Genomic DNA, 26,963 nt, shown 5'->3' on the forward strand with positions numbered 1-26,963 from the left:
GAGTGTTTAGATGTTGAGGAACTTGAGGCTGGGACTGATAAGGTTGAATCCCTATGGGTTAGGATCCACGAGAAGGCCAACAAGGCAAGCATCCTGGTGGGGGTCTGTTATAGACCGCCGAACCAGGATGAGGAGACGGATGAGGAGTTCTACAGGCAGCTGGCAGAAGTTGCGAAATCGTCAGCGCTCGTTCTCATGGGGGACTTCAACTTCCCAGACATATCCTGGAAGCACAACACAGCCCAGAGGAAGCAGTCTAGGAGGTTTCTGGCGAGCGTGGAAGATGATAGCTTCCTGACACAGCTGGTTAGTGAGCCTACCGGGGAGGTGCCCCGCTAGACCTTCTCTTCACAAACAGAGGACTGGTGGGAGATGTGGTGGTCGGGAGCTGTCTTGGGCAGAGTGACTGCGAAATGGTAGAGTTCTCTATTCTTGGCGAAGTCAGGAGGGGGACCAGTAAAACTGCTGTCTTGGACTTCCGGAGGGCTGACTTTGAGCTGTTCAGGACACTGGTTGGCAGAGTCCCTTGGGAGATGGCTCTGAAGGGCAGAGGAGTCCAGGAAGGCTGGGCACTCTTCAAGAAGCAAATCTTATTCCCCCTGTACTCGGCTCTGGTGAGGCCGCACCTCGAGTACTGTGTTCAGTTTTGGGCCCCTCGCTACAAGAAGGACATGGAGGTGCTCGAGAGAGTCCAGAGAAGGGCAACGAAGCTGGTGAGGGGTCTGGAGAACAAGTCTTAAGAGGAGCGGCTGAGGGAGCTGGGATTGTTTAGCCTGGAGAAGAGGAGGCTCAGGGGCGACCTTATCGCTCTCTGTAGGTACCTTAAAGGAGGCTGTAGAGAGGTGGGGGTTGGTCTATTCTCCCACGTGCCTGGTGACAGGACGAGGGGGAATGGGCTAAGGTTGCGCCAGGGGAGGTTTAGGTTGGATATTAGGAAGAACTTCTTTACTGAAAGGGTTGTTAGGCATTGCAATGGGCTGCCCAGGGATGTGGTTGAGTCACCATCCCTGGAGGTCTTTAAGAGACATTTATATGTTGAGCTTAGCGATATGGTTTAGTGGAGGACTCATTAGTGTTAGGTCAGAGGTTGGACTAGGTGATCTTGGAGGTCTCTTCCAACCTAGACGATTCTGTGATTAGATGACGATCACTTCTGGTGTGGTTAGCCAGCAGCTTTTGTTCCAGGGTGCTTCATGTTGAACCTAAATCTGTTTTGGGCAGTGTAGAAGCCTGAGTCATTCAGGGGACTAGACAGATGACTTCAGTGCTTTTGTTGACTAAATTGAGAGAAATACACTGAAGTTGTTTTATTTCTGTTTGTAATTCTTGCTTTTTCTTCTTTGTTTGGTACCAGAGTGTCCTGGTTTCAGTTAGGACAAAGTTAATTTTCCTCCTAGTAGCTGGTAGGGTGCTATGTTTTGGATTAGGATGAGAAGAGCGCTGATAACATGCTGATGTTTTAATTGCTGCAGAGCAGTGTTTACACCAAGCCAAGGACTTTTCGGCTTCTCGCTCTGTCCTGCCAGCGAGCAGGCTAGGGGTGCAGCGGGAGCTGGGAGGGGACAGACCCAGGACAGCTGACCCAAACTGGCCAAAGGGGTATTCCATACCATCTGACGTCATGCTAAACAATATATAGGGGTGGCTGGCCGGGGTGGGGGGGCCGGCTGCTCGGGGATAGGCTGGGCATCGGTCAGCGGGTGGTGAGCAATTGCACTGTGCATCACTTGTTTCGTACACATTATTATTAGTAATACTATTATCACTATTATTATTATTGTTATTATTATTTTCCTGTCTTAATAAACTGTCTTTATCTCAACTCACAGGCTTCACTTTCCCGTTTCTCTCCCCCATCCCAGAGAGGGAGGGGGGAGGGTGAGCGAACGGCTGTGTGGTGTTTAGCTGCCGGCCAGGTTAAACCACAATACAGAGACAGCTTGCTATACCTGAGCAGCTGCTGAATGTCCTTCGTGTCTTGGAAGAAATTAATCGTAAAGAGATGGATTTCATTTTTAAATAAAATAAAAATGCTCAGGGAATTCACTTCTAAATTAGGTTTAAGTTTTTCCCTTCTTTTTTTTTTTTAATGCAAGCTTTTTTTGTAAACTAGTTGAACTATTGGTTTGTCAGCCGAGTCAGTTCACCAACTTGGATTGTCTTCTAGCAGACAGTGTGTTGTCTGTCTTCCTGCCTTCTGGTGTAAGGGTATAGCTTACATTATACATATTTCCGTAGTCTTTGACAGATATGGGTATATATGAATTTAAGTCTGTCTTCTGCAAAATTTTGCAGGTTTCGTTCACGTTATCAATTAAGGCATTTCCACTTATTTAAAGTAGTGCATTTCTTAACCTCACAGAGCTTGAAAGAAGGGTAATTTATGTCACTGAAATTAGAAGCCTCCTTTCTTCTCTGCCCAGTAGTATTTATCTTCTGAACATGCAAATTCTGAAAGATTTGATGTTTTTTTCTCCTAATCAGGCACAGATTCAGGAGTAGAGATGCTGTCTATTTTCATCATGAAACTGTGAAAAGTTAAGAGAAATCTGTAACCTGCAGGGAACTCCTTTAAGCAGAAGGACTGACACACACTCTAACAGAATAAATCTGAGAGAAAGCCACATGCACAATAACTCACTCCAGTATTTTGTATCCAAGCTGGTGGTGGTGGTTGTTGTTGTTGCTGTTTTAACCAATGAAATAAAGGCTACAACAGAACATTGGAGAGAAGAGGCAGCTTGGATTGCTGTTTAGTTCACCTCCTGGTTGGGGAACCAGGTCACCTGACAGAGCTGTCTGTGTTGCCAGTGTCAGGAGGATTAACCTCTCCATAATCTTTATGATTTGAATAAGAAATGTTGTTCCTGTCTTCACTGCTCAGTTCAAAGCAGCTGCTGAGCAGAAACTTCAAGGCATCTTCAGCAACATGTCTGTGTTGGTCAGCCAAGAAAGGAAGAAGTAGATGTTAGAGGATTTCTCCGAGCTGTGCTTTTTAACAAGTGGTTTCTGTGTTTGGATGTGAAGTGTGTATAGGTGGAGCTCTTCTCCAGAATCAGGGAGGTTGGCTACATCCTCCGTTGCCTTCTTGTTTAAAAGGTGTTTTTTTTTTACACAAATAGGATCAAATACATTTGTCCATCACCATCCTCTGCTTCCCCCTCCTCCCCTAGTAAACTTTGGACAGAGGCATCACCTCTTGGTTTGTTAATCACAGCATAACAAAATTTCAGTGTGTGTTTTCCCACTTGTCAAGAAAAATTAATGATCCAAACAGTCTGAGGTGATGCTCATCTGCTTGTGCTGGGTCTGGTCAAAGCTAGGAGGGATTATTTAGCTAACGTGTGTGCATTTACCCCAGAGAAATGGTGGTGGTAGAAATAAGGGACTTCACTCTTCAGATTTTGTGGGGCTGTTAGCAGTAGTAAAGCACAATTCTAAATAAGCATCTCAGTATGCTGGCTCCTGTCTTGCTAGAATTAACTTGTCAGCTTGCATTGAGATCATGATTATTGTCAGAGAAGTTGAAGAGGTGAGTAATGAGGTAAAGGGCTCTCTGGAGCATTTTGACTTGGTATATCTTTGAGGCACCATGTCTCTGTCGCAGTCTGTGGGGCTCTTGAGAGTTGGAGCTAATAGTTTCTGCACAGTCTTTAAGGACGGGTAATTAGATGCATTGCTAGAGGGAAGATTTTTGTCTGGGTGCTGGGAAGCTGTCATTGCAGCATATCCCAAAGCTGGCAGAAGATGGCTTATGATCTCAACTCCTTACCTGAAAGGTAAGGCTCAGGTGGTTCATCTTCTTTGTGTTGGCTGGGGAAGTCTCCTGAGACTGATGGTCTGCCAGCTGAACTGGGGGACCACAGGAGAAAGGGGGATAGATAGTCCTGTCTGGGAAGAGCTTCTGCAGTGCTGTGTCTCACCTGGCTTTGGGAACTCCAGCACGATGCGACCCACTCCTCCCCTTAAACTTCCACCTCCTTTCTCCTGCACAACATTTAGCCACACAAGCTTCCTAGAATTGGAAGCTTCTGCACTTTTTCTGTTTTCAACTGTATTTCATGTAAAAACTGGAAAATATTTTATGGGCTGTTGGCGCTTTGGATTCACTAGCAGTGCTAATCTGTTACAGGGGTTGTAAAGTTCAAGGATTGCATGTTCCTACTGTCTTTACTGCTTCCCAGCATCTGTTTTCAGCTTTTCTGGCTGTACAGTTCATGAGTATTCTCTTTTTACACAGACAGAAGGAACAATGTTGTCAAGCTTATTTCAGCTGCTGCTTATCTGAAATCAGTTGAATGCTTCCTACCGACTTTCAGGAAGCTCTTTCTGGGATCAACTGTAAGTAAACTTAATAAAATTTCTGCTTTGCAGTAAGGAAACTTCAAGGAGTGCTAATGCTCAGCGTATAAATGATGTGAGTTGTGGCTTACAAAATAGCTTGTCAGTGTTTTTAAACATTTTATTGATAAGATATCCTGAAGGTTTTGGGGTAAAATGGTAAGCACATTATTAAAATATGTGATTCCTTTCACAGTACAGCCTTTGTCTTTAGTGGTCATATTGGTATATTGGTCATGTTTTGCCAATGTGGATCCTGTTCCGTGATGACTTTTTAGTAAAATCACCATATCCTTCTGCAAGTTCAGAGATGAAGGGAGTTCTGCGTCTTGGGATCTGCTGTTTTATGAGTCTCCTCCCTTTCTCTTTGTGAACCTATCCAGTACTAACTGCTCTATTTAAAATTTTGTTTTCAAAACAACAAATAACAGCAAGACCTTGCAGATTTGCTGAGAGGTGCTGGTGTCAGGATCCTGGAAGTCTGATGTCTACTATCACTTCAGGGAAAGAACCATTTGCAAACCTTTTAGTCTTCCTCTTGCATTTTGTTCCCTGTCACGGTTGCTTTCTCCAAACTGCATACATAGTTTCTTTTATTTTTCTTGTCCCTTATCCTTCTAGTAAGACAATTTTGATTTAATTTTTTTTTTTGGTGAGATGCAGGTTTTTTTTTTTTTTTGTTCTAAAAACCTCTTCATACCCAATTCCCTCAGCACATATTCTGTAACACTATTAATAACTCCTCTTTTAATTGCTGCTCTTTGAGAAGTTTTTAGACCTGCCTTCAGTGTTTCTGCAGGGGTGTGCTAACTACATTATAGTGTTTCCTTGACCTGTGAATTTCTACTGTTGAAGTAGTTCAAGAAATATTTCAGGTGGGTGAGTTCTTGAGCTAAGCAACAAGCAAGAATGCCTATGACACTCTTCAGTTCAGGAGCATGCAAACCTGTGTGATGTTAAGTCAGTGTGTCAAATCAAATATGGTAACAGATTAACCTGTAAATGAGATCCATATGTCTCTCCAACTGTCTGAATCAATTTTGTAATTGAAAGTTTTTAGAGGCCTACATACATTGACTGTCTACTGCATTTAAACTATTGTAGAAAGTAAATTGAATTGCCACCCCTTCTGTTGCATGACATCTTTTAGAGACGTGGGGCCTTTTAAATGAAAGCTTCTTTTGCTAATGAGGGTTGTTTTATTTAAAAACCAACAAAAAACACCACATAAAAAAGAAAAACTGTAAAGCACCCTGTGTTGAAAGGGTCTGCAAAGCTGCTCCTTCGTTTCAGTTATACCTTGATAATGGGGTTTTGGTTGGAATGTTTGCAACTGTCAGGATTTTCTAGCAAGTTTAAAATTTGTTCAGTTTAAACTGCTAGGTAACTTTTGTGTAAGGATGGAAGAAGTGGAGCACTATAAAACTCTGATGCAGGTAGAGCTGTGCTGTGTGTACTTAGCAAGCTTTGTGCAAAAGATGAGATAAAGTGTCAGAATCTGTAGGAGGCTTTAAATTACCTGGTTCACCAAAACGATCAGACTTCGTATTGGACAGAATAGGTGCATCTTTGTTCTGATGAGAGGTTCAGCGTAGTGTATTACACATAGGCTTGCTCTGTTTCATGTAGGTTGGCCATCATGCTGTCCTGCCAGCTTTTTAATTCCTGTGTATGTTGGCCATCACAATGCCCTGCCAGCTCTCCAAGTTTGTGTGAATGAGACAGAGCAGGGAATGCTCCAGACAGCCTGCTGTTGTGCTGTCGCTCTGATGCCCATGTGCTATGGCAGTAATAGAGAAGATTTAGATAAGACAGTGACATACAGCTTCTATATATAAAACGCTTGCCTGGATAGATTTCAGTACTTGGCTCGCCAAAGTTCAGCATGTACAGGTGATGGGATGCTGAGCCCGAGGCTGTGAAACTTCTGGCAAGAAGCAAATACTGGGATGAGGTTTAGTGAGCAAAACCAGGCAAGAGGAGGCAGCTGCAGTGTCCCTTCATGACTGGAAATGTCCCTCAGGTCCAGTGTATGGGGGTGTCTGAGCTGTGGAGGGAGGCAACCAGAGTGCTTTCTACCTGTGGGTTGGGACGTTTGTGTGCACGCAAGTTCTAAATACTAAACTACCAGAGGATTTACCGATAAAACAAGGGAGTTGCTAGTGAAATTTGGCTGTCGGGAGGTTTACTGGGATGTGCACTCTGTGGTGCTTTCCTGGGTTTGCTGTTTACAGTGGTCCTGAAGTTAAATGGGGTTAATATTGTCTGTGCACAGCAATCTGGAAAACCCTTCCAAGTAGTCAAATGTGTCCTAGCTGTTATAAGTCACAGTGCTGTGGGCAGAAGGGGTGGAGTGACTTTTAGGAAGCTTTGTTGAAAATTGTATTGTAAATCAAATAAATTTAGTAGCATTGTGTGTCTTTGGACAGGGTAATGAATTTGCAGATTGTCTGAGCAGGAAGATGCTAATTCACATGAATTAAGAGGGATTGTAATTCATTTTCAAGACATCTGGCAAAAGGGAAATCCCTGGGGTAGATCAGTTTGCTAAAATGAGCATACCTTGCTTTTATTTGGCAATGCTTTGCTTCCCAAGGCCTTGAGAAAGGTGAGACAAGTTGTCCTGTGGGCATTTAGAGTGGTCAGATTGAAGAAAGCTCTTTGCTACATGAACATAAAATGCAGTGTGAAAATCTTTCTTTCTTGATTAACTATTAAAAATTAATAAACCGCTATTGTGTCTGTTCCATTTCTTCTGGACTACTTACTGAAGCAGCTAAATCTCTCAGTTCAGTTGAGGTAAACATCATGGTATGGGTGCCTTGCTGTTGAGGCCATCCATTCCCGATGATCTTTCGAGGTCCCTTCCAACCCCTTCAATTCTGTGATTCTGTGATCCAGATTCCTCCACAGCTGTTGCAGTCCAACAGGTGATGGATTTTTGAAGGACTATTTCAGGTATTAGGTCAGAAAAAATCTGCCTTTAGAAGGAACCTTAGTTCTTCTGGGGCTGATGGAAGTCTGTGCTGGGTTCCTGCTCTTCTTTCTTCTGCTGCCAGAGTAATTTGCTGGTCAGCCCAGCCCTCCGTTCACATCAAGCAATAACAAAATGTTATCCTCTGTTTATTGCAAACAGTCTCAGCTTTTACGTCTGTTGGTCCATGAAGGTACCCACTGTGTTTCCAACACGTCATTCCTGAAGGGAGCACATAAAGCACTCTCCTCACCAGTTCAGCGGAACAATGGTTGTGTGCAAACCTGTGGTTTGTTTTCCTTGGCAGAAAGACAAAGCATAATGTAAGAAATGTGGCTTAAGTCTCTTACCTGGCCCTGAGGCTGAAGGAATATCTCGCTGCAATAACTGCCTTAACTCAGCTGCGTGCTGCTGCTGGGGTTGGAGTCCAAGCAGGTGCTGTGCTCGGCTCCAACAGGGACTGTCAAGGTGCTGCTGAACCCCACTGAGTTGCAGGGGGGGCTCCTGCACAATTATTCTTGCTCTGTGCTCATTCAGGAAAGTCCTTTACTTCTGTACCTAACGTAGCTCTGAATGGATGAGAATGCAGTGGAGCATTTCTTTTTAAACCTGTCTCAGGCTGGAAATGCCAAGCAGGCTACATGATGCCGAATTGCCATAATGGGCTTGGGAAACCATTAAAGCTGCTGTTTCATCAAGACCTTCCATTCTTAAAGTTACAGAGGTATGAGAAGATTTTCATGGCACAGTCGGCGTTGCTGTTCTGCTGTTGCACGTACAGTTACATTTAATAGCATACCTATGATGCCGCTAAGCTTTTATAGGGACCATATGAAACAGGACTGAGTTAAGATCAGGGGTCAGGGTCCCTGCAGGGCCTCTGCTTCCTGTGGCTTGGAGCACCCTTTTTGGGTTTGGGTAGTGGGAAAGGGAAGGATTTCTTGCCCACAAATGTGAGGTGAGGATGTGGACGGGGCTGTGCATGTAAGATGTTCTTCAAGGGAGGGAAAGGTCCTTGTGGGAGCCCTTGGTGGATGCTTCAGTCTTGCACCACTGTGAGAAACAAAGCTGTGTTTTCGCAGTAAAGAATTACTTTTCTGTATTCCAAGGTAGTCGTGTAGTCATAATAAGGAGAAATGGCTAGTAGATAAGTGGACAGTAGAAGGCCTCACTGTTCCAAAATAAGGTGAAAGCTTGAGAAAATCAGGATGAGCAGTGTGAGAACAGTAAAACAAAGATCACAAGTTCTCAAAACATAAGAAAGGAGAAAATAAAGGGTTGAAAAAAAGAAGAGAAATTGTACATATATGGTATAGAGGAACGTCGAGTAGCTTGTGAACCTGTAGTACTCAGCCAATGAGGAAACAGGGGAGGTGATCAGGTGTCAGGTAATAGGGAATAAAAGGTTATGAGTTGTTTACTAAAATGCGCTCCTGATTGACAGGACGCCCGCCATTGTAATCGCGAATAAAATAGCTTCACAGAAGAGCCTGTCTGAAGAAAATTATTTGGGATTTTTCTCACAACCACTTGTCAGTCTCTCGTGGATTTTATAAGTAGCTTTCAAAAAGTGAGTAGGAGGCGCTGAGTTTCTGCCTCTGTGATGAGTACATGTGATAGAGCAGTTGCTCCAGGGTTCAGACAGCAAAGCTTGTACTGAAGACTCAATAGCTTATGGAAAATGTAACAGACCTGAAGGGCTAGAGCACTGCCGCGCCAGCCTTTCCCTTCCTGAAGGGGTTCCCTCCGTTCCGTGTGCAGGCAGAGAGTTTGGTGTGCTGCTTTAGTCTTGGTTAGTACGAGCCTTTTGCTGTGGGCTCTTGTTCCTGCTGCTTGAGCAACCTTTGCACCTTGTGCTGAGTATCTGTGTGCGCTGAGGCCTGAGCACCTGTGGGAGGGGAGAAAAGCACAGAATGAAATGGAAATAGGAATCGATTCTGCTGTCTGGCTGGAGACTGTAGAAGTTAGATTATGTGGCCTGCTCTCAGAAACACATTAAGGCTGCATTCACGTTTCACAGGGAAAAGGAAACTACTTGTCAATTTGCTGATCACGAAAACGCATTTTGAATGCTCTGCTTTCTGCATTGATTTTCTTTTTAAGAGCACTAATCAAACTGTATCCTCTTCTCTCACAGCCTGTCCATGGTGCTTAACTGGCCTCTGGAAGGATGTAGATTTTGTTGTAGTGTGGTGAGTGACCAGCTCAGATGTCACATGCTGGGTTTAGTGAGGATGTAATCTTTTGGCCATCTGCTCAGGCACTCCCTGTGTCTGCATCCCTCTGATTTGCAAGCAAATGTTAAAGGTGAGATTGAATCTGTGGATGTTCAGAGCAGCTGTACTCCCTTTAACTGAATATGTCTGTTCCTGATCAGGGGGTTGTTGTCTAAACCTGATAATAATTTGGCATGCTTGATTTTAATCCACTGGCTGGTGTATGGTGCACCTAGTCAGGAAAATGTCCATCAGATGGAAAAGTGCATAGTAAGAATATTTGTGTAAAATTGAGATTCTCTCTGACATCAGAAACCAAATGAGGTTTAAAGAAACCAAATGAGGTTTAACAAGAGCAAGTGTAGAGTCCTGCACCTGGGAAGGAACAACCGGACGTATCAGTACAGGCTGGGGGATGACCTGCTGGAGAGGAGCTCTGAGGAGAAGGACCTGGGGGTCCTGGTGGACGACAGGTTGACCATGAGCCAGCAGTGTGCCCTCATGGCCAAGAGGGCCAATGGGATCCTGGCGTGCATTAAAAGGAGCATGGCCAGCAGGTCAAGGGAGGTGATCCTCCCCCTCTACTCTGCCCTGGTCAGGCCTCACCTGGAGTACTGTGTCCAGTTCTGGGCTCCCCGGTACAAAAAAGACAGGGGTCTCCTGGAAAGAGTCCAGCGGAGGGCCACAAAGATGATACGGGGCCTGGAGCATCTTCCCTATGAAGAAAGGCTGCGAGACCTGGGTCTGTTCAGCCTGGAGAAGAGAAGACTGAGAGGGGATCTCATCAATGCGTATAAATACCTGAGGTGTGGGAGACAGAGGGATTTGGCCAACCTCTTCTCAGTGGTTTGTGGGGACAGGACAAGGGGTAATGGCCACAAGATGGAGCACAGGAAGTTCCGTACCAACAAGCGAAAGAACTTCTTCACGGTGAGGGTGACGGAGCACTGGAACAGGCTGCCCAGGGAGGTTGTGGAGTCTCCCTCTCTGGAGATATTCAAGGTCCGTCTGGATGCCTACCTGGGCAGCCTGCTCTAAGGAGCCTGCTTTGGCAGGGGGGTTGGACCCGATGATCTTTCGAGGTCCCTTCCAACCTCTTCAATTCTGTGATTCTGTGATTCTGTGATGTGTCCTGCTGTTGGTTTTCTGCCTTCCCACAATGATTCTAGACCTTTATTGTGATATCTGGCTTGTATTTTATCTTTCCTAGTCTTTAAGAGTCTGTTTCATTTTCCAGTCTTTTCCAACTGATAACCGTAGAGCCTCTGAAAAGCTAAATTGTTTATTTTTTTTTTAGTTTTAATACAGTGTCACAGGCAGGACTTCAACTTAAATGTTTTCTTGTCTATTTAGAGTCACACCATGATGTTAAGGGTTCCCCAAGGAAAATTGTCTGGATGAATTGAATGCTTGCATCAATTTTCGTTGCTTTTTTTTTATCTGTCTAGTTTGCATCCAGTTATTTCAGTGCAGTCTGTCTGCTTTCTAATAGTTGTTATCAGTGCTTCTTGAATTGAGGTGCAGTCTCTCTGATATGCCAGTCTTTTTCTTTTTCCCTTGCAATTAAATCAATCTTTGCTTGCACAGTGAGAGCAGGTGCACCTCTGCGTCTGTGTAATGCAGTGCTCACACATGACAGTGCAAAGCTCTAGGCCTCCTTTCTCTCTGATTTTCTAACGTTTTCATTCCTCCTCTGCCATCCTTCCAATACAGGGTTGCAGCGGTGTTGGGCTGAACCGTAATCCTTCAATTTCATGTCTGCCTCTGGATGGCTGGGCTTTCTGCACTGCCCTGTTTGCTCAGAGCAGCCGTTTGGAAACAAATGGTATTAAACATTTCCAGTTTGCTTAGAAATGCTGTTTCCCCTGAGCTCAGAAATGCCTGTGGGATAAGTGGGAGTAAGTCAGGAAATCTCTCATCTGGATCTTTGACTTTTTGTCTTCAGCTTTTTACTTTGTGGCAGTACAGAAACAACTGTCTCTTTAAGACTTAGCATCGCCAGTGCTCTGGAGGATGGTTTCCTTTTTTATGTTTTCTTTTATACAAGGCAGTATTTCACATAGATTGATTTCAGTCTGCCCTCCTCCTACTGAGCCACCAGCAGTGAGTTTTCGGTCTTTGTTGTGACACCAAGTAACCAAGTTTTAATGCTTTGGGTATCTTCACACCTTCATTGCTCCTCTGTGTTGTTTCTTGGGCACTTGGCATATAGGAGCTCAATAAGAGCTGTAAGACAGAATGAGCTGGTGAGGGTACAAAATTTTCCCCTAGGGAAGCGACCCTATTGTGTTTTGGGAGCTGCACCTTTGCCATGGCTTTTACACACTTGTAGGAAGTGCTTTCCATAGGGCTAACAAAATAAAAACATGTCCAAATTGCTCTTCCTAAGAACCTTTTGGATGTGCTATGTAAACTGGTAGAAAGCAAAAGAGCTGTCCGTGCAGATGAGACTCCCAGGCATGTGATCCAGCTCTTCTTTATAAGCCCTGCTGCTGAGCTGAAGGTGCAGCATGTTAGGTGCAGGTTGTAGCAGACTTGTGGTCTTTTTTTGCCCTTGCCTTGGGACATCTCTGCTGCCGTGAGCCCTGAGGCAGCACGGGACTTTGTTGTGTTTCATCAAGGGAATCTCTTAAATGTTGAGAGCTGAGGCCGTCGTGCACACAGCATCCGCCTCTCAGTTTGAGTATCACTTGCTGCAGAGGCTGTGTCCATCTCTTTGTCTAGGGGCTATTTACCCACGCTGGCTACTTTTTTGGCAAATAATCTGGGATTTCTGTGCTGAGGGTATGTCCCTGTGAACAGCACTGGAGCTTATTGCCGCCAGGCAGAGAGACCAACTGAAACTTAATGTGCGTCCCCTGCCCTCTCTTTCTCCCTTTTCCCTTCCCTCAAGTACATGCACTTGTTTCTGTGTCTCAAGAATCTCAAGAATCAAAATCTCCTTCATTTTTCAAAGGGGAAGGAGAGGGGAGGACCTGAGGTGAGCTGGTGTATGCCCCAATCAGGGCAGCGTTTGCTCATGAAATGCCTGTTTTGTATGGTATCCAAAGGCACCTAGGAAGTGGGTAGATTGCCCTCCCTGTTGCTCAGTGGTTAAACAGATTGATTTGGAGATTAAAAAGGAATCTGTGTCTTCAGTCAGCCCCAACCATTGTGTCTTTTCCTTGCACCATTAGGTTTAGCATTAGGAATGCTTCAGGCTCTGAAACTGGAAGGAAATGAACCTCCTTAATTTGGATTTAAGGCTCGCAGGTCATGGCAGTCTAGCAAAAAGCTACAGTTCATTAAACTGTTGTATAAAACCTCTCTGTCTCATACTGTAACTGGTACAGCATTCCCTTCATGCAAACACCTACCTGAACTGCAAATGTTTGCAAAGCAGAATTTATCAAATAGCAAGGGTGTTCTACAGCATCAGACCCCACTGCAGCTCTGTGCATGTAACCGTGTAAGGGCCTTTTAATTTTCTTTTTACTGTTACAATCTAAAATGTTTATCTTGGAAGTTAGACCCTGCAAGCTTTTAAGTGTCGGGTGCTTTTTTTTTTTTTTTTTTTTTTTTTAAGGAAAATTCACTACATCAGTTCTTAAGCCTTTCTTTTACTCTCAGGTGTATCTTGCTTCCTAGCTTGTTAAATATGTTTTCTTCTGAGCATTCATTTTCCACTGGGAAAACTACCTGGAGCCTAAAGATGTCTCATCTTAGTGCTTATACTTAGCAATACCAGTGAGGATGTCAGCTTGCAAAAGAGAACTGTAAACAAAATCTCCCCTATGTAGACAGAGCCCTTCTCTATCCAGTGAGATAAGAGCCAGTGCTGTTTTATGTTCTAAGCATTATTTTCGATAAATACTGTCCTAGAATTAAATTAAAAGAGGAGAGCTCTGAAAAGTGATATTTGAATGCGGACTGCTGTTTGTTGTAATGGGTTGATTTGATTTACAGATGTCATACCAGGGCTACTATTTGGGCTTGGTTGTTTTTGAATTGTGGTTGAAAGTCTGCTCAGCACTGCTGAAGAGAGATCCTTTGTTTAGAAAGAAATCTCTATTTCTTCTGAGTATCTGTAACCTTGTAATTGAGGGGGGTATGAAATGACATCTTGCTAAGCAGAAATAACTTCTGTTTTGCAGAGGACTGATTTTGAAATTGCTTTGTATTAGTCATATCTTGTTGCTTTCCAAATTGTAATCCTATGATTCCCTTTTAATTGCATCATTTTAGAGAGGTGAAATGGGGTACAGAAGAGGCTCTGTGTGGTGGTTTTACTCAGGTGGGCAGCTGAGTTCCACCACGGCCGCTCTCTCACTCCCCCCTCCTCAAAGAGGAAGGGGGAGAAAATACAACACAAAGAGCTCAAGGTTTGAGATCAGAATGATTTAATTAAAGGGAAAGGGAATGGGGGAAAAAAAAGGCTGCACAGAAGCACAGAGCGAAAGGGGAAAAAAGGTTATTCTCTACTTCCCATCAATGAGCGATGTTCGGCCATGTCCTGGGAAGCAGGGCCTCAAAACGCGTAACGGTTGTTTGGGAGGACAGCCCCCTCCCCCACGAGAGCCCCCCTTTTATTGCTGAGTGTGACATCAGGTGTTATGGAATATCCCTTTGGTTGGTTTAGGTCAGCTGCCCTGGCGATGTCCCCTCCCCATCACTTGCCCACCCCCAGCCTGCTGGCTCTTGGGGGCTTGGAGGGGGTCCTGATGCTGTGCCAGTACTATGCAGCAATAGACACAACACTGGAGTGATACCAGTGCTGTTCCAGCTACGAGTGCAGAGCACAGCACTGTGTGGGCTGCTGCAGGGAAAGGTGACTCCATTCCAGACAGACCCAGCACAACCTCCACCCCTTATTCCATAACATTTGTGTCACACTCGGGTCCCACATAGTTTAGTATATAGATATTCTCATCACCACTGTTCCCTGTCCATTAAAATATTTATAGGTCTGTACTTCTTTTCATTCCATAGGCCTTTCCCCAAAATGTTCATAAAAACTGTTGATGGTTTCAGCTTCATCTGTCAAAGTGGTCACTCAGGGCAGGCGGAGATGGTTTTCTTGACGCCAGCACCAGCTTAGCTCACGTCACTGCTGCACTTGCCCGGTTCCTTGCCAAGTTGACCTGTCATTGGTTCTGCAGTGTCCTCCTACAACACATAACTCGGATTACAGATTATTTTTCTCCCAAGGTTAAATCTCCTTGAGGCGCACACCTGATATCCCCATCCTTCTGCATTACCCACCAGGTGTACCCTGGTCCTTGGACGAAGACAATCCCACGAGTGGGTTTGCCTTTTCCCATGGCAGGAGCAACCGACACCGCCTTCCCCATCCACTTCCCTACATGCACTACAGGGACTTTAGCTTCTCCCACCGTGTGTAGGGGTTTTGTTTCAGCAGGACCAGAATGGCTGTCAGACCCCCTGTTGTTAACTAGCCAAGTGGCCTCTGGTAGATTTATGTCCCAATGTTTCCATGTCCCAGCACCCAATGCTCCTAACATAGTTTTTAACAATCCATTGTACCTCTCAACCTTCCCAGAGGCTTGTGGGTGATAAGGGATGTGATACACCCACTCAATGCCATGTCTCTTGGCTCAGGAGGTGACCAAATTGTTTCGGAAGTGGCTCCCATTGCCGAACTCAATTCTCTCTGGAGTACCATGTCGCCACAGCACTTGCCTTTCCAGGCCCAAGATAGTGTTTTGGGCCATGGCATGGTTTACTGGATATGTTTCCAGCCACCCAGTAGTTGCTTCTACCATGGTAAGTATGTAACGTTTGTCTTGGCGGGTTTGTGGGAGTAGTCCAATGTAGTCAATCTGCCAGGCCTCACCGTATCGAAATCCAAGCCATCTCCCCCTGTTCCAGGGAGACTTTACCCTCATGGCTTGTTTGATTGCAGCACAGGTCTCACACTCATGGGTAACCTGTGTGATGGCCTCAGTGGTCAGGTCCACCCCTCGATCACGAGCCCATCTGTATGTGGCATCCCTCCCTAGATGTCCTGATGTTTCATGGGCCCATCGAGCTACAAACAACTCACCCTTACATCCCCAGTCCAGGTCCACCTGAGCCACTTCAATTTTCAAAGCTCGATCCACTTCTTTGTTGTTCTGATGTTCTTCAGTAGCGCAACTCTTGGGCATGTGGGCATCTACATGACCTACCTTTACAGCCAGGTTTTCTACCCGGGCAGCAATATCTTGCCACAGGGTAGCAGCCCAGATAGGTTTACCTCTGCGCTGCCAGTTGTTCTGTTTCCTTTGCTGTAACCACCCCCACAGGGCATTTGCCACCATCCATGAGTCAGTGTAGAGATACAGTACTGGCCATTTTTCTCTTTCAGCAATCTCTAGGGCCAGTTGTATGGCTTTCACTTCTGCATACTGACTCGACTCGCCTTCCCCTTCCATGGCCTCCACGACTCGTCGTGTGGGACTCCACACAGCAGCTTTCCATTTCCGATGGCCCCCTACCACGTGGCAGGATCCATCAGTGAACAACACATACTGCTTTCTGTCTTCTGGCAACTCATTATATGGTGGTGACTCTTCAGCATGAGTTACCTCTTCTGTCGGTACTCCGAAATCCCTGCCCTCCGGCCAGTCCATGATCTCTTCCAGGATTCCTGGGCGGTTGGGTTTCCCCATTCGAGCTTGCTGTGTAATTAACGCTACCCACTTACTCCACGTAGCGTCGGTTGCATGGTGTGTAGTGGGAATTTTCCCTTTGAACATCCAGTGTAACACAGGTAGCCGTGAGGCCAAGAGGAGCTGTGCTTCTGTACCAACAACTTCTGAAGCAGCTCGAATCCCCTCATATGCTGTTAATATGTCCTTTTCAGTTGGGGTGTAATTGGCTTCTGATCCTCGATAGCCCCGTCTCCAGGACCCCAGAGGTCGACCTCGAGTTTCTCCTGGGGTCTTCTGCCAGAGGCTCCAGGTGAGCCCATACTCCCCAGCTGTAGTGTAAAGCATGTTTTCCACAGCTGGTCAGGTACGGACAGGCCCAAGGGCTACTGCACGAGCTATTTCTTGTTTGATTTGTTCAAAGGCCTGTTGTTGCTCGGGGCCCCACTCAAAATAGTTCCTCTTTCGAGTCACTTGATATAGAGGACTCACAAGCTGACTGTAGCCTGGAACATGCATTCTCCAAAATCCCACAAGGCCTAGGAAAGCTTGCGTTTCTTTTTTACTAGTTGGCGGAGACATAACCGTTTTGTTGATCACATCCATTGGAACGTGGCAACATCCATCCTGCCATTTTACCCCCAAGAACTGGATTTCCTGTGCGGGTCCCTTGACCTTACTCTGTTTAATGGCAAAACCAGATTTCAAGAGAATTTGGATTACTTTCTTCCCTTTCTCAAAAACTTCTTCTGCTGTGTTCTCCCACACAATGATATCATCGATGCACTGCACGTGTTCAGGAGCTTCCCTGTTCCAGTGTCGTCTGGATCAGTCCATGGCAAATGGTAGGGCTGTGTTTCCACCTGTTGTGCTTTAGCCCGGCTGGCAGCTAAACACCACACAGCCGTTCGCTCACCCTCTCCCCTCCCTCTCTGGGATGGGGGAGAGAAATGGGAAAGTGAAGCCTGTGAGTTGAGATAAAGACAGTTTATTAAGACAGGAAAATAATAATAATAATAATAATAACAATAATAATAATAATAACAATAATAATAATAGTAATAATAATAATAATAGTAATAATAATAATAATAATGTGTACGAAACAAGTGATGCACAATGCAATTGCTCACCACCCGCTGACCGATGCCCAGCCTATCCCCGAGCAGCCGGCCCCCCACCCCGGCCAGCCACCCCTATATATATTGTTTAGCATGACGTCAGATGGTATGGAATACCCCTTTGGCCAGTTTGGGTCAGCTGTCCTGGGTCTGTCCCCTCCCAGCTCCTGCTGCACCCCCAGCCTGCTCGCTGGCAGGACAGAGCGAGAAGCTGAAAAGTCCTTGGCCTGGTGTAAACACTGCTCTGCAGCAATTAAAACATCAGCATGTTATCAGCGCTCTTCTCATCCTAATCCAAAACATAGCACCCTACCAGCTACTAGGAGGAAAATTAACTCTGTCCTAACTGAAACCAGGACAGATATCCACCCCTTATTCCATACCATTTATGTCATGCTCAGGTTACACTCTTTCCAGTACATTCTAATTAATCACCATTTTCATCTATGGTATATAGCAACCAATGGAGTGATGACATACAGTATTATATAATAATTAACATACTACAATTCTCGTCGTGTGGGACTCCACACAGCAGCTTTCCATTTCCGATGGCCCCCTACCACACGGCAGGATCCGTGTGTCCGTTTTGTTGATCACATCCATTGGAACGTGACAACATCCACCCTGCCATTTTACCCCCAAGAACTGGATTTCCTGTGCGGGTCCCTTGACCTTACTCTGTTTAATGGCAAAACCAGATTTCAAGAGAATTTGGATTACTTTCTTCCCTTTCTCAAAAACTTCTTCTGCTGTGTTCTCCCACACAATGATATCATCGATGTACTGCAGGTGTTCAGGAGCGTTCCCCTGTTCCAGTGTCGTCTGGATCAGTCCATGGCAAATGGTAGGGCTGTGTTTCCACCCCTGGGGCAGCCGATTCCAAGTGTATTGGATACCCCTCCAAGTGAAAGCAAACTGTGGCCTGCATGCTGCTGCCAGAGGGATGGAGAAAAATGCATTAGCGATATCAATTGTAGCATACCACTTAGCTGCCTTTGACTCTAGTTCGTACTGAAGTTCTAGCATGTCTGGCACTGCAGCACTCAGCGGTGGCGTGACTTCGTTCAGGCCACGATAGTCCACCGTTAGCCTCCACTCGCCATTAGACTTTCTACTGGCCATAAGGGACTATTAAAGTGTAAATGGGTCTTGCTGATCACTCCTTGACTCTCCAGATGATGAACTAACTCATGGATGGGGATCAGGGAGTCTCGGTTGGTGCGATATTGCTGCCGGTGCACAGTTGTAGTCGCAATTGGCACTTGCTGTTCTTCGATCCTCAGCAATCCTACAGAAGAAGGGTCTTCTGAGAGACCAGGCAGGGTAGACAGCTGCTTAATCTTCTCTGTACTCAAGGCAGCTATGCCAAAAGCCCACCGGTACCCTTTTGGATCCTTGGCGTGCCTTCTCTTGAGGTAGTCTATGCCAAGGATGCACGGAGCCTCTGGGCCAGTCATGATGGGGTGCTTTTGCCACTCATTCCCAGTTAGACTCACTTCAGCTTCCAATACAGTTAGCTGTTGGGATCCCCCTGTCACTCCAGAGATACAGATGAGTTCTGCCCCTTGCTGGCCTGATGGCATTAGGGTACACTGTGTGCCTGTGTCCACTAGAGCTTTATATTTCTGCGGTTCCGTTGTGCCAGGCCATCAAATCCACACAGTCCAGTGAATCCGGATGTCCCTCTCCTCTACCTGGCCGGAGGCAGGGCCCCACTAGTCCTGGTTGGAGCATCTGTCAATTAATTCTTCCAAATGTGAAGCAGAGGTCTCTTCGTCAGGGTCAGGAGTAATACTAGCCCTTCTACTGCCTCTGGGGGACTGCCCAACAGAAACTGGGGCAGCGATCCTCCTAGGGGCCTCTTCTCTTGCTGCTGTATCTTTCCGCAGTTCATGTACCCAAGCAGCTAGGGCCGAGGTCGGTTCACTGTCCCACTTCCTCATATATTCCCCATGGTCACATAAATAAAACCACAAGGTGCCCCGTGGTGTGCATCCCGGATTCTCCCTTGCTTGAGCCAGAGAATGCTGGCACTTAATGGCTGAAAGATTCTTCCATCTAGGTGAGGAGGAAGTTATGTGTTCTTCTAACTGTTGGGACAGTTTCTCCACGGCTGAAATGCAGGCCCATAGTGGGGCAGAGAGATTTTCTTCATATTTATGGAGCTGGTTGGACACAGTCTCCACTGTTGGCCCCATCCCCTCTTCCCAGTTTATTGCTGCCAGTGTGCTGGCATGTGATAGGAGTGCAGCCCGTATCAACTTCTGCCACATGGATGCTGTGCACTGGACTTCATCAGGGTCTTTAGGTGTCTGTTCATGGTTCAAATTACTATAAATCATCTCCAGCACAGCTAATTCCCGCAGGTGCTGGAGACCTTTCTCCATGGTGGTCCACTTGCATAATTGATATACAATATCTTCCTTGTGGGGATACCTTTCTTTCACAGCTGCCAGGAGTCGCCTCCAGAGGCTGAGAACCTGTGCCTCTCTCCCAATTACTCTGTCTATGAGCCTTTCTCTAGAGAGGGATCCCAGCTGCTTGGCTTCATTGCCCTCTAGTTCCTGGCTACTGGCCCCAGTGTCCCAACATCGAAGCAGCCAGGTGAGGAGGTGCTCACCTGGATGAAGACTGAAATCCTTTCGTATTTCTCGCAACTCAATCAAGGATAGAGATCGGGTGGTTTCTGATTCATTTATGATTTCCGTCTCTTCTCCCTGATGTTGTTGTGATGACGCTGCTTTAGAGCTGCCTGCCTTTTCCTCTTCTCCCTCCTCCTTAGGAGGAGCTTCTTCCCCTACTAAACGAGCTGACTTCTGTTTCCATTGTTTTGTCTTGACTATAGGGGCGACTGATACCATAGATGGTTGGTCCTCTGGGGTGGTCACAGTGTGCGTTGTCTCGTCATCGAATTCAGAAACTTCCCCATCCCCTTGAGGGTGCTGGGCAGTGTTAATTACCATTTGATAGGCGTAACCCAGACCCCAGCAGAGTGCAGCAAGCTGGTGGAGTTCTGGTGGAGTATTGCCAGGGTCAGGGCATACGTCTCTCAAACATTCTACCATTTTTTTTGGATTTCGCAGTTGTTCAGGGGTGAAGTGAAAAACCGTTGGAGGAGACAACCGTTACAGGTACCTGCCCATATCCCCCCACACACCTTGCCACCCACAACTACTTTGTCTCGGGGCAGGTCCTTGGATGATATCCTTAATAAATTGTTTGACCTTAGGGAGGAAGAAAAACACTAGAACTAGTAATAGGAGGATGACATCCGACCAAGGGTATTCAAAATACTTGAAGGCTGCTGCAATTAGCCCACAGGGAGAGAAGAAGAAGGCACCACTCCCGATATTATTCACAAGCTGACTTCTAGGGGAGAAAAAGAAGGCGGTGTAATTCTTAATATTTCCGAAAAGATAATCTCCAGGAGACCAGAATGATAACAATGCAGGGCCTGAGTACCAGACAAAACTGAAGGCCAGTATGTTACAGCACAGTATGATAAAGAAACCAAACACAGATTTTAACACGTTCTCCAATCGGATATAGAGGAAGAAAGAGAACAGGGAACGGATTACATACAACATAGTGACACAGAAAAATATTAACAGCAAACCGAACATTGTGACTAGCAAGTGTGTTAGTCGTAAATATTTTAATCAATTCTACTGTTATCTCAACCCTCGAGCCCCACGTTGGGCGCCAAAAAGGACTGTGGTGGTTTTACTCAGGTGGGCAGCTGAGTTCCACCACGGCCGCTCTCTCACTCCCCCCTCCTCAAAGAGGAAGGGGGAGAAAATACAACACAAAGAGCTCAAGGTTTGAGATCAGAATGATTTAATTAAAGGGAAAGGGAAAAAAACAAACAACAAGACCGCGCAGAAGCACAGAGCGAAAGGGAAAAAAAGGTTATTCTCTACTTCCCATCAACGAGCGATGTTCGGCCATGTCCTGGGAAGCAGGGCCTCAAAACGCGTAACAGTTGTTTGAGAGGACAGCCCCCTCCCCCACCAGACTCTGTCACCAGAACTGTTAAACTGTGAAAATGAGTACAGATTTCCAGCTTCCAGGCTTCTACTGGGGGGTGTTCTCCAATTAATATGGTGTCCTGTGGCACCGTCACTTGAATGAAACTTTAGCGGGACTAAATTGCTAACAGCCTATTTTTTTTTCTCTTTACAGTAAAAAAAAGCTGAACTCCAAGGACCACCAGGGAAGCAGTGCTCTGCTGCTTGTTTTAATCAGTCTTGTTTATAGTAATGGTGACTCTTGGAGGCACACTGCTTCCTCCAGGTTTCCTCTACTCCTCTCTGCTCCACCATGTTGTACTTATGAGTGACAAAAGTCACCCCAAGAGTCTGGGCAGCCTGAGGATGTGACCTGGTGTCACGGTGTTGAGAAAGAAATGTCTACTCCCTGTTCACCTCATCCGCACAGGTGATGGCTGAGGAAATATTTCCTCTACTGTCACCATTTCCCATCCCACCCTGCCCTTCCCTCTCGTCCTTCCCCTCCTTTCCTGTTCAAAACAAGATCTGAAAATGTCCACCAGGCAGAACTGGTGTGTGTCTGCTTGGATTCAGTGCATCTTCGATCCTTGTGGTTTTTTTTTTTTTTTTTGTGTTTCCAGGGAAGGAAAACTGAACGCACAGACTAGAAGGGGGTAGTACGTACCTTATCCTTTTTCCATCTAAGAACCCTTCTCAGGGCTGCAAAATACTTCTTCTGTATTCTAGATGTAGCTCAAATGAAGTGTATGGCTTCACTAGCAAGCCCAGCCTTCCAGGAGGATGCAAATCAGTGTAGCTATACATGAGGGAATCCAACTTTCAGTGACTCCTGCTTGAGTTTCTGGATCATGAAGTTCCCCTTTCCTACCTGTCCGTTTAGGATATTTGAAGCTAGGTGCTGGGACAGGCTAAAGTAGCTCACAGCAATGTCAATTTTGGCAGTATTAAAATGGGCTGTGATCTGATGTAAACTGAGAATAGGTACAGCAGAACATCCAAGTATTAAAATTTGTACACTGCTTTCTACCTACTTAGTAGATGTCTTGTTCTGGATTTGATGAAACTCAGAGGTCTGAGTTGGTAACTCATCTTAAAAGGGAGTTTGTTTGTTCTTAGATGCTGATATTCAGACTTCATGTCTGTCTGTGCTTGACTGCTTTTGGTGTTATTGGCAAAGAGGTAGTAGCAACTAGGAAAAAAAGCTCTTCTGGACTTTTTCTTCATATTTAAAAGGAAAAACAAAACATCTGAACAAACCCTGTCTTGTCAAAATGTGAGCATAACACAATTTATCTAGGTCAGCTGGTTTAACCAATACAGATCAGTTTTAGCACACTCAACATAAATCACTTTTTTTCTTTCTGCCTGAGTCATCTGTAAAGTGTTTTCTTTTTTTTTTTTTTTTGGGGGGGGGACATGACTCATAGATAGAAAATCAGATAGGAACTAGGAAAGTAGTTAGGTCAGAAGGGAAGAGATAGTATGATCAGCCCAACAACTTCTGGCTTTTATCTCTTGCAAGTTTTGTTTTTAGCTCTGCACGGTCCATGTGATGGGCCCTGTTCCTTTGGACTGTCTTTTCCTCTCATCTGCATTTCAGGAAGCAATCGCTCAAAGTGGCAGTGTTCTTCAGGACTTTATACTCTTTCCTTTGTCCCTGACTTATTGCAAGTGCTTAGTTGTCTGTTTTTATGAATTTGTCTCTTAAAAAAAAAAAAAAGGTGGTTGAAACTTTAATGGAAGATGGAAAGCATCTTGAACTTTTGGATCTTTAATCCACTGATGTCTTCCCACCTGGGCTTTTGGTTTTGGTCCCCCTGGGATTCAGTGTATGTACTGGAAACCTTGAGATGTTGTGCTTATGTGATGAAATGGTATACTGAAGAAGAAAACTTTTTGTCTCTTATTCCCCAGATAAATTCAATATATATGTGACCCTGAAAGTGCAAAATGTGAAGAGCACAACAGTAGCAGTGCGAGGTGACCAACCGTGCTGGGAACAGGACTTCATGTTGTAAGTATGGTGCTTTGCGGTTGTGGGGTGCTTGTGGGATGGCAGCACTGACATTTATTATCAAGCTGCTGAGAGACAAGTCATCAGACAAGCTTGTAGTAATGAGGCAGCTCCAAGGTCAAGCAGGGAGCAGAAGTTAGCGGGTCAGGCTCAGGATTATGTCTAGTAATGGTCGAGGTAATCCTGCAATTGCCAGTCAGGTCCTTAGTGGCAAGGCTGAGGTGGATCTGGGAAGTCTGCGGGTTGGGTCCAGATTGATGGGGTCCATGGGCAGGCATGGGTGCAGCTGTGGTTCAGCTGGATATTAGCACATTTGCAACACAGCTTAGGTGAGGACTGAAGGGCCATAGCTCCTGGGCCAAGGGAAGAAAGTGGGGGTGGAGGCCCCTGATGAGGTTGGTCAGGGTGATTAAGACCTGTTAGTATGCTCAGGGCCTCAGCACTGTGATCCTATGCAGGAGCTCTTCTTGCTCAGACTTCATACATATCTTTCAAGGCTTGCATGTTGATGTTTTCTGCCATTGGCCTGGTGCCCATGAATGTGTTTTCCAGCTCCCCTGCTGCAGTTGAGGGGCTGACAGTCCCTGCCATGAGCAGCAGAACCAGTTCCAGCTCTCCCAAGGCTTCTGGTGCAGTTGGCACCTCTGATTTGCTATGGTTCTCGTAGTCCTGACATGCAGCCAGAGATTTCCCATTATCTTTTAGAATGGTGGATTTTTTTTTTTACTGTAGTGAATGAATGTCTCACTGGTACTGCATCTGGTTTTGTTTCTGTAGCTTTGTAAGACAAAGTGAACTAAGTTTACTAAATCCTCGACACTCAAGTTCTTTTACCTGAACTTGACCTGGACACTGCTGTTAGGTGGGGGAATCATGGTGTTTGTCTTGTGGAATGCAAAGCTGGTGCTGTTGTTTTTGAGTGGAACTACGGTTTTTATATAGTGTCTGCAGCAAGAGATGCACATGGGGCTTAGTGAGCACATTACCCAATCCAGCAGCAGTTGGTTTACCTCTGCCAGAAGTGGGAAGCTTTTGCCTCTGAGCAAGTTCACCTGGGTCAGTACAGTGTTACCATCAGAGCAATGCTCCCATCTCTCTTGTTTTATGGCCCTCGTTTGCTTTTGGAGCAGCACCTGAGGTGTGTGCTTCAGGAAGGAAAGTTTATTTCAGGTTTGTCGGTTCAATCATATAAATGTCAAGCTCCCAAGAAGCAAGCAGTTGGGAGGCAGAGCAGTGACAGCACAGGTGGACAGTTCTTAGCTTGGCTGTATTGAGTAGCAACATCCAAACATAGAATCACTGAATCATTTAGGTTGGAAAAGACCTTCAAGATTATTAAGTCCAATCATCAGTCTGACCTACTGAGTCCTGCCACTAAACCATGTCCCTTGGTGCCACATCCACAGCTCTCTTAAATACCTCCAGGGAGGGGGACTCCAGCACTTCCCTGGGCAGCTTGTTCCAATGCTTGACCACCCCCTCTGTGAAGAAATTCTTCGTGATATCCAATCTAAACCTCCCTGAAGCAACTTGAGACCATTTTCTCACATCCTATTACGTGTCACCTGAGAAAAGGGACCTCCTTGCTGCAGCCTCCTTTCATGTAGTTGTAGAGAGTGATGAGATTTCCCCTCAGCCTCCTCTTATCCAGCCTAAATAAAATGCCACAAATCATAGAATGGGTTGGATTGAAAGGCATCTTAAAGACCATGTAATTCCAACCCCCTGCCATGGACAGGACACCTTCCACCAGCCCAGGTTGCCCAAAGCCCCATCCAGCCTGGCCTTGAGCACTGCCAGGGATGGGGCATCCACAGCTTCTCTGCGCAGCCTGCTCAGCACCCGCTGACCGATGCCTTGAAATATCCTCTTCTAAGATAGTCTATGCCAAGGATGCACGGAGCATCCGGGCCAGTCACAATACGGTGCTTTTGCCACTCAATTCCAGTTAGACTCACGTCAGCCTCCAATACAGTTAACTGCTGGGATCCCCCCGTCACACCATAAATACAGATGGGCTCTGGCCCTTTATAGCTTGATGGCATTACAGTACATTGTGCACCGGTGTCTACCAAAGCCTTATACTTCTGTGCATCTGACGTGCCAGGCCATCGAATCCACACAGTCCAATAAACTCGATTGCCCCTTTCCTCCCCCTGGCTGGAGGCAGGGCCCCTCTAGTCCTGGTCGGAATCTTCGTTTCTGTGTTTAAAGGACTGCCTGCTGGAAGTTGGAGCAGCAAACTTTTCAGAGAACCCCTTTGTTTTTGTCCGATTGTTTTCTTTTGCAACTCACGTACCCGTGCCTCTAGGATCGCAGTAGATTTTCCATTCCATTTTCTCATGTCCTCTCCATGGTCACGTAGGTAAAACCACAAGGTGGCGCGGTGTGTGTACCCACCATATCATCTTCCTTGCACGGATGAACGTTTACCCCTAATAGCTGAGACACTGGTTTGTACAGGTGGGGAGGAAAATAAACTCTCTTTAAGTTGGTGGACCTCTTCAGAAAGTTTCTCCAAAGTATTCTCTTTTAGTTGGTGGACACTGGTTCGTTCAGATGGGGAGGAAGATAAATTCTCTTTAAGTTGGTGGACCTCTTCAGAAAGTTTCTCCACAGCTGAGACGCAGGCCTGTAGGGAAGAGGAGAGACTTTCTTCGTACTGATGGAGTTGTTTAGCCACTTCATTCACTGTGGGTTCCTCATCCTCTTTCCAGGCCATTGTTGCCAATGAGCTGGCATATGATGATGGTGCACTCCGTACAAACTTCCGCCACGTGGGTCGTCTACACTGGACTTCATCTGGATCTGTGGATATTTGTGTGTCGTCTAGGTCCTTATAAATCACCTCCCGTACGGCTAATTCCCTCAGGTACTGAATTCCCTTCTCCATAGTGGTCCACTTCCTGGTAGACATACAAGTTCTTCCTTGAAGGGATACCTTTCCTGCACAGCTGACAGGAGACGCCTCCAGAGGCTGCGAGATCGTGCTCCATCTCCAATTGCTTTGTCAATGCCTGCGTCTCTAGCAAGGGATCCCAGCCGCCTGGCTTCCCTGCCCTCTAATTCCACACAATTGGCTCCGGTGTCCCAGCACCGGAGCAGCCAGGTGACAAGCTGCTCGCCTATACAGCGACCAAAATCTTTTCGCACATCTCGTAGCTCACGCTGGTATAGAGTCCGGGTAGTTACTGTTGATTTTTCGACATCTTCATCCTCCTGCACCTGTGATGGCCCAGCCTCGTCTTCTCTATACCTAGACCTAGCAGAAGACTGTCTGCGTTCTAAACGACCTGAGTCTCTATACCATTTTTTCACCTTGTCTACAGGGGCAACTTGCACTGCTACAGCTCGTTTCTCTGACCCAGCCACAGGGTCTGCCACAGGGGTTGGAATACCCTCTGCAGGGGCAACTTGCACTGCTACAGCTCGCTTCTCTGACCCAGCCACAGGGTCTGCCACAGGGGTTGGAATACCCTCTACAGGGGCAACTTGCACTGCTACAGCTCGCTTCTCTGACCCACCCACAGGAACTGGAATGGCTGCAGGAGCTGGAGTGGCTGCGGGAGCTGGAACTGGAGCGGCTGCAGGAGCAGGAACTGGAACGGCTGCGGGAGCTGGAGCGGCTGCGGGGTCTGTCACTAGGTTGATAGTA

The 26,963-nt window shown here is 46.1% G+C and overlaps 1 protein-coding gene and 1 long non-coding RNA gene across 2 annotated transcripts in view; both read right to left on the reverse strand.

Annotated features, from left to right (window-relative positions):
• LOC308184893 overlaps positions 1–26,963 on the reverse strand; it is a 470,974-nt gene that overhangs the window by 26,731 nt on the left and 417,280 nt on the right. The window lies entirely within an intron of this gene.
• Positions 14,092–26,963, reverse strand: part of LOC308184773 (uncharacterized protein) — a 242,858-nt gene continuing 229,986 nt past the window's right edge. The window contains exon 2 of the mRNA XM_080572306.1: positions 14,092–16,399. Coding sequence (XP_080428432.1) covers positions 15,126–16,268 — 1,143 coding nt within the window. The 5' untranslated portion in view covers positions 16,269–16,399 and the 3' untranslated portion in view covers positions 14,092–15,125. The remainder of the gene's footprint in view (positions 16,400–26,963) is intronic.

The sequence above is a fragment of the Anser brachyrhynchus genome, assembly GCF_964034855.1.
Source record: "Anser brachyrhynchus genome assembly, chromosome: W".
In the NCBI taxonomy this organism is placed as follows: domain Eukaryota; kingdom Metazoa; phylum Chordata; class Aves; order Anseriformes; family Anatidae; genus Anser; species Anser brachyrhynchus.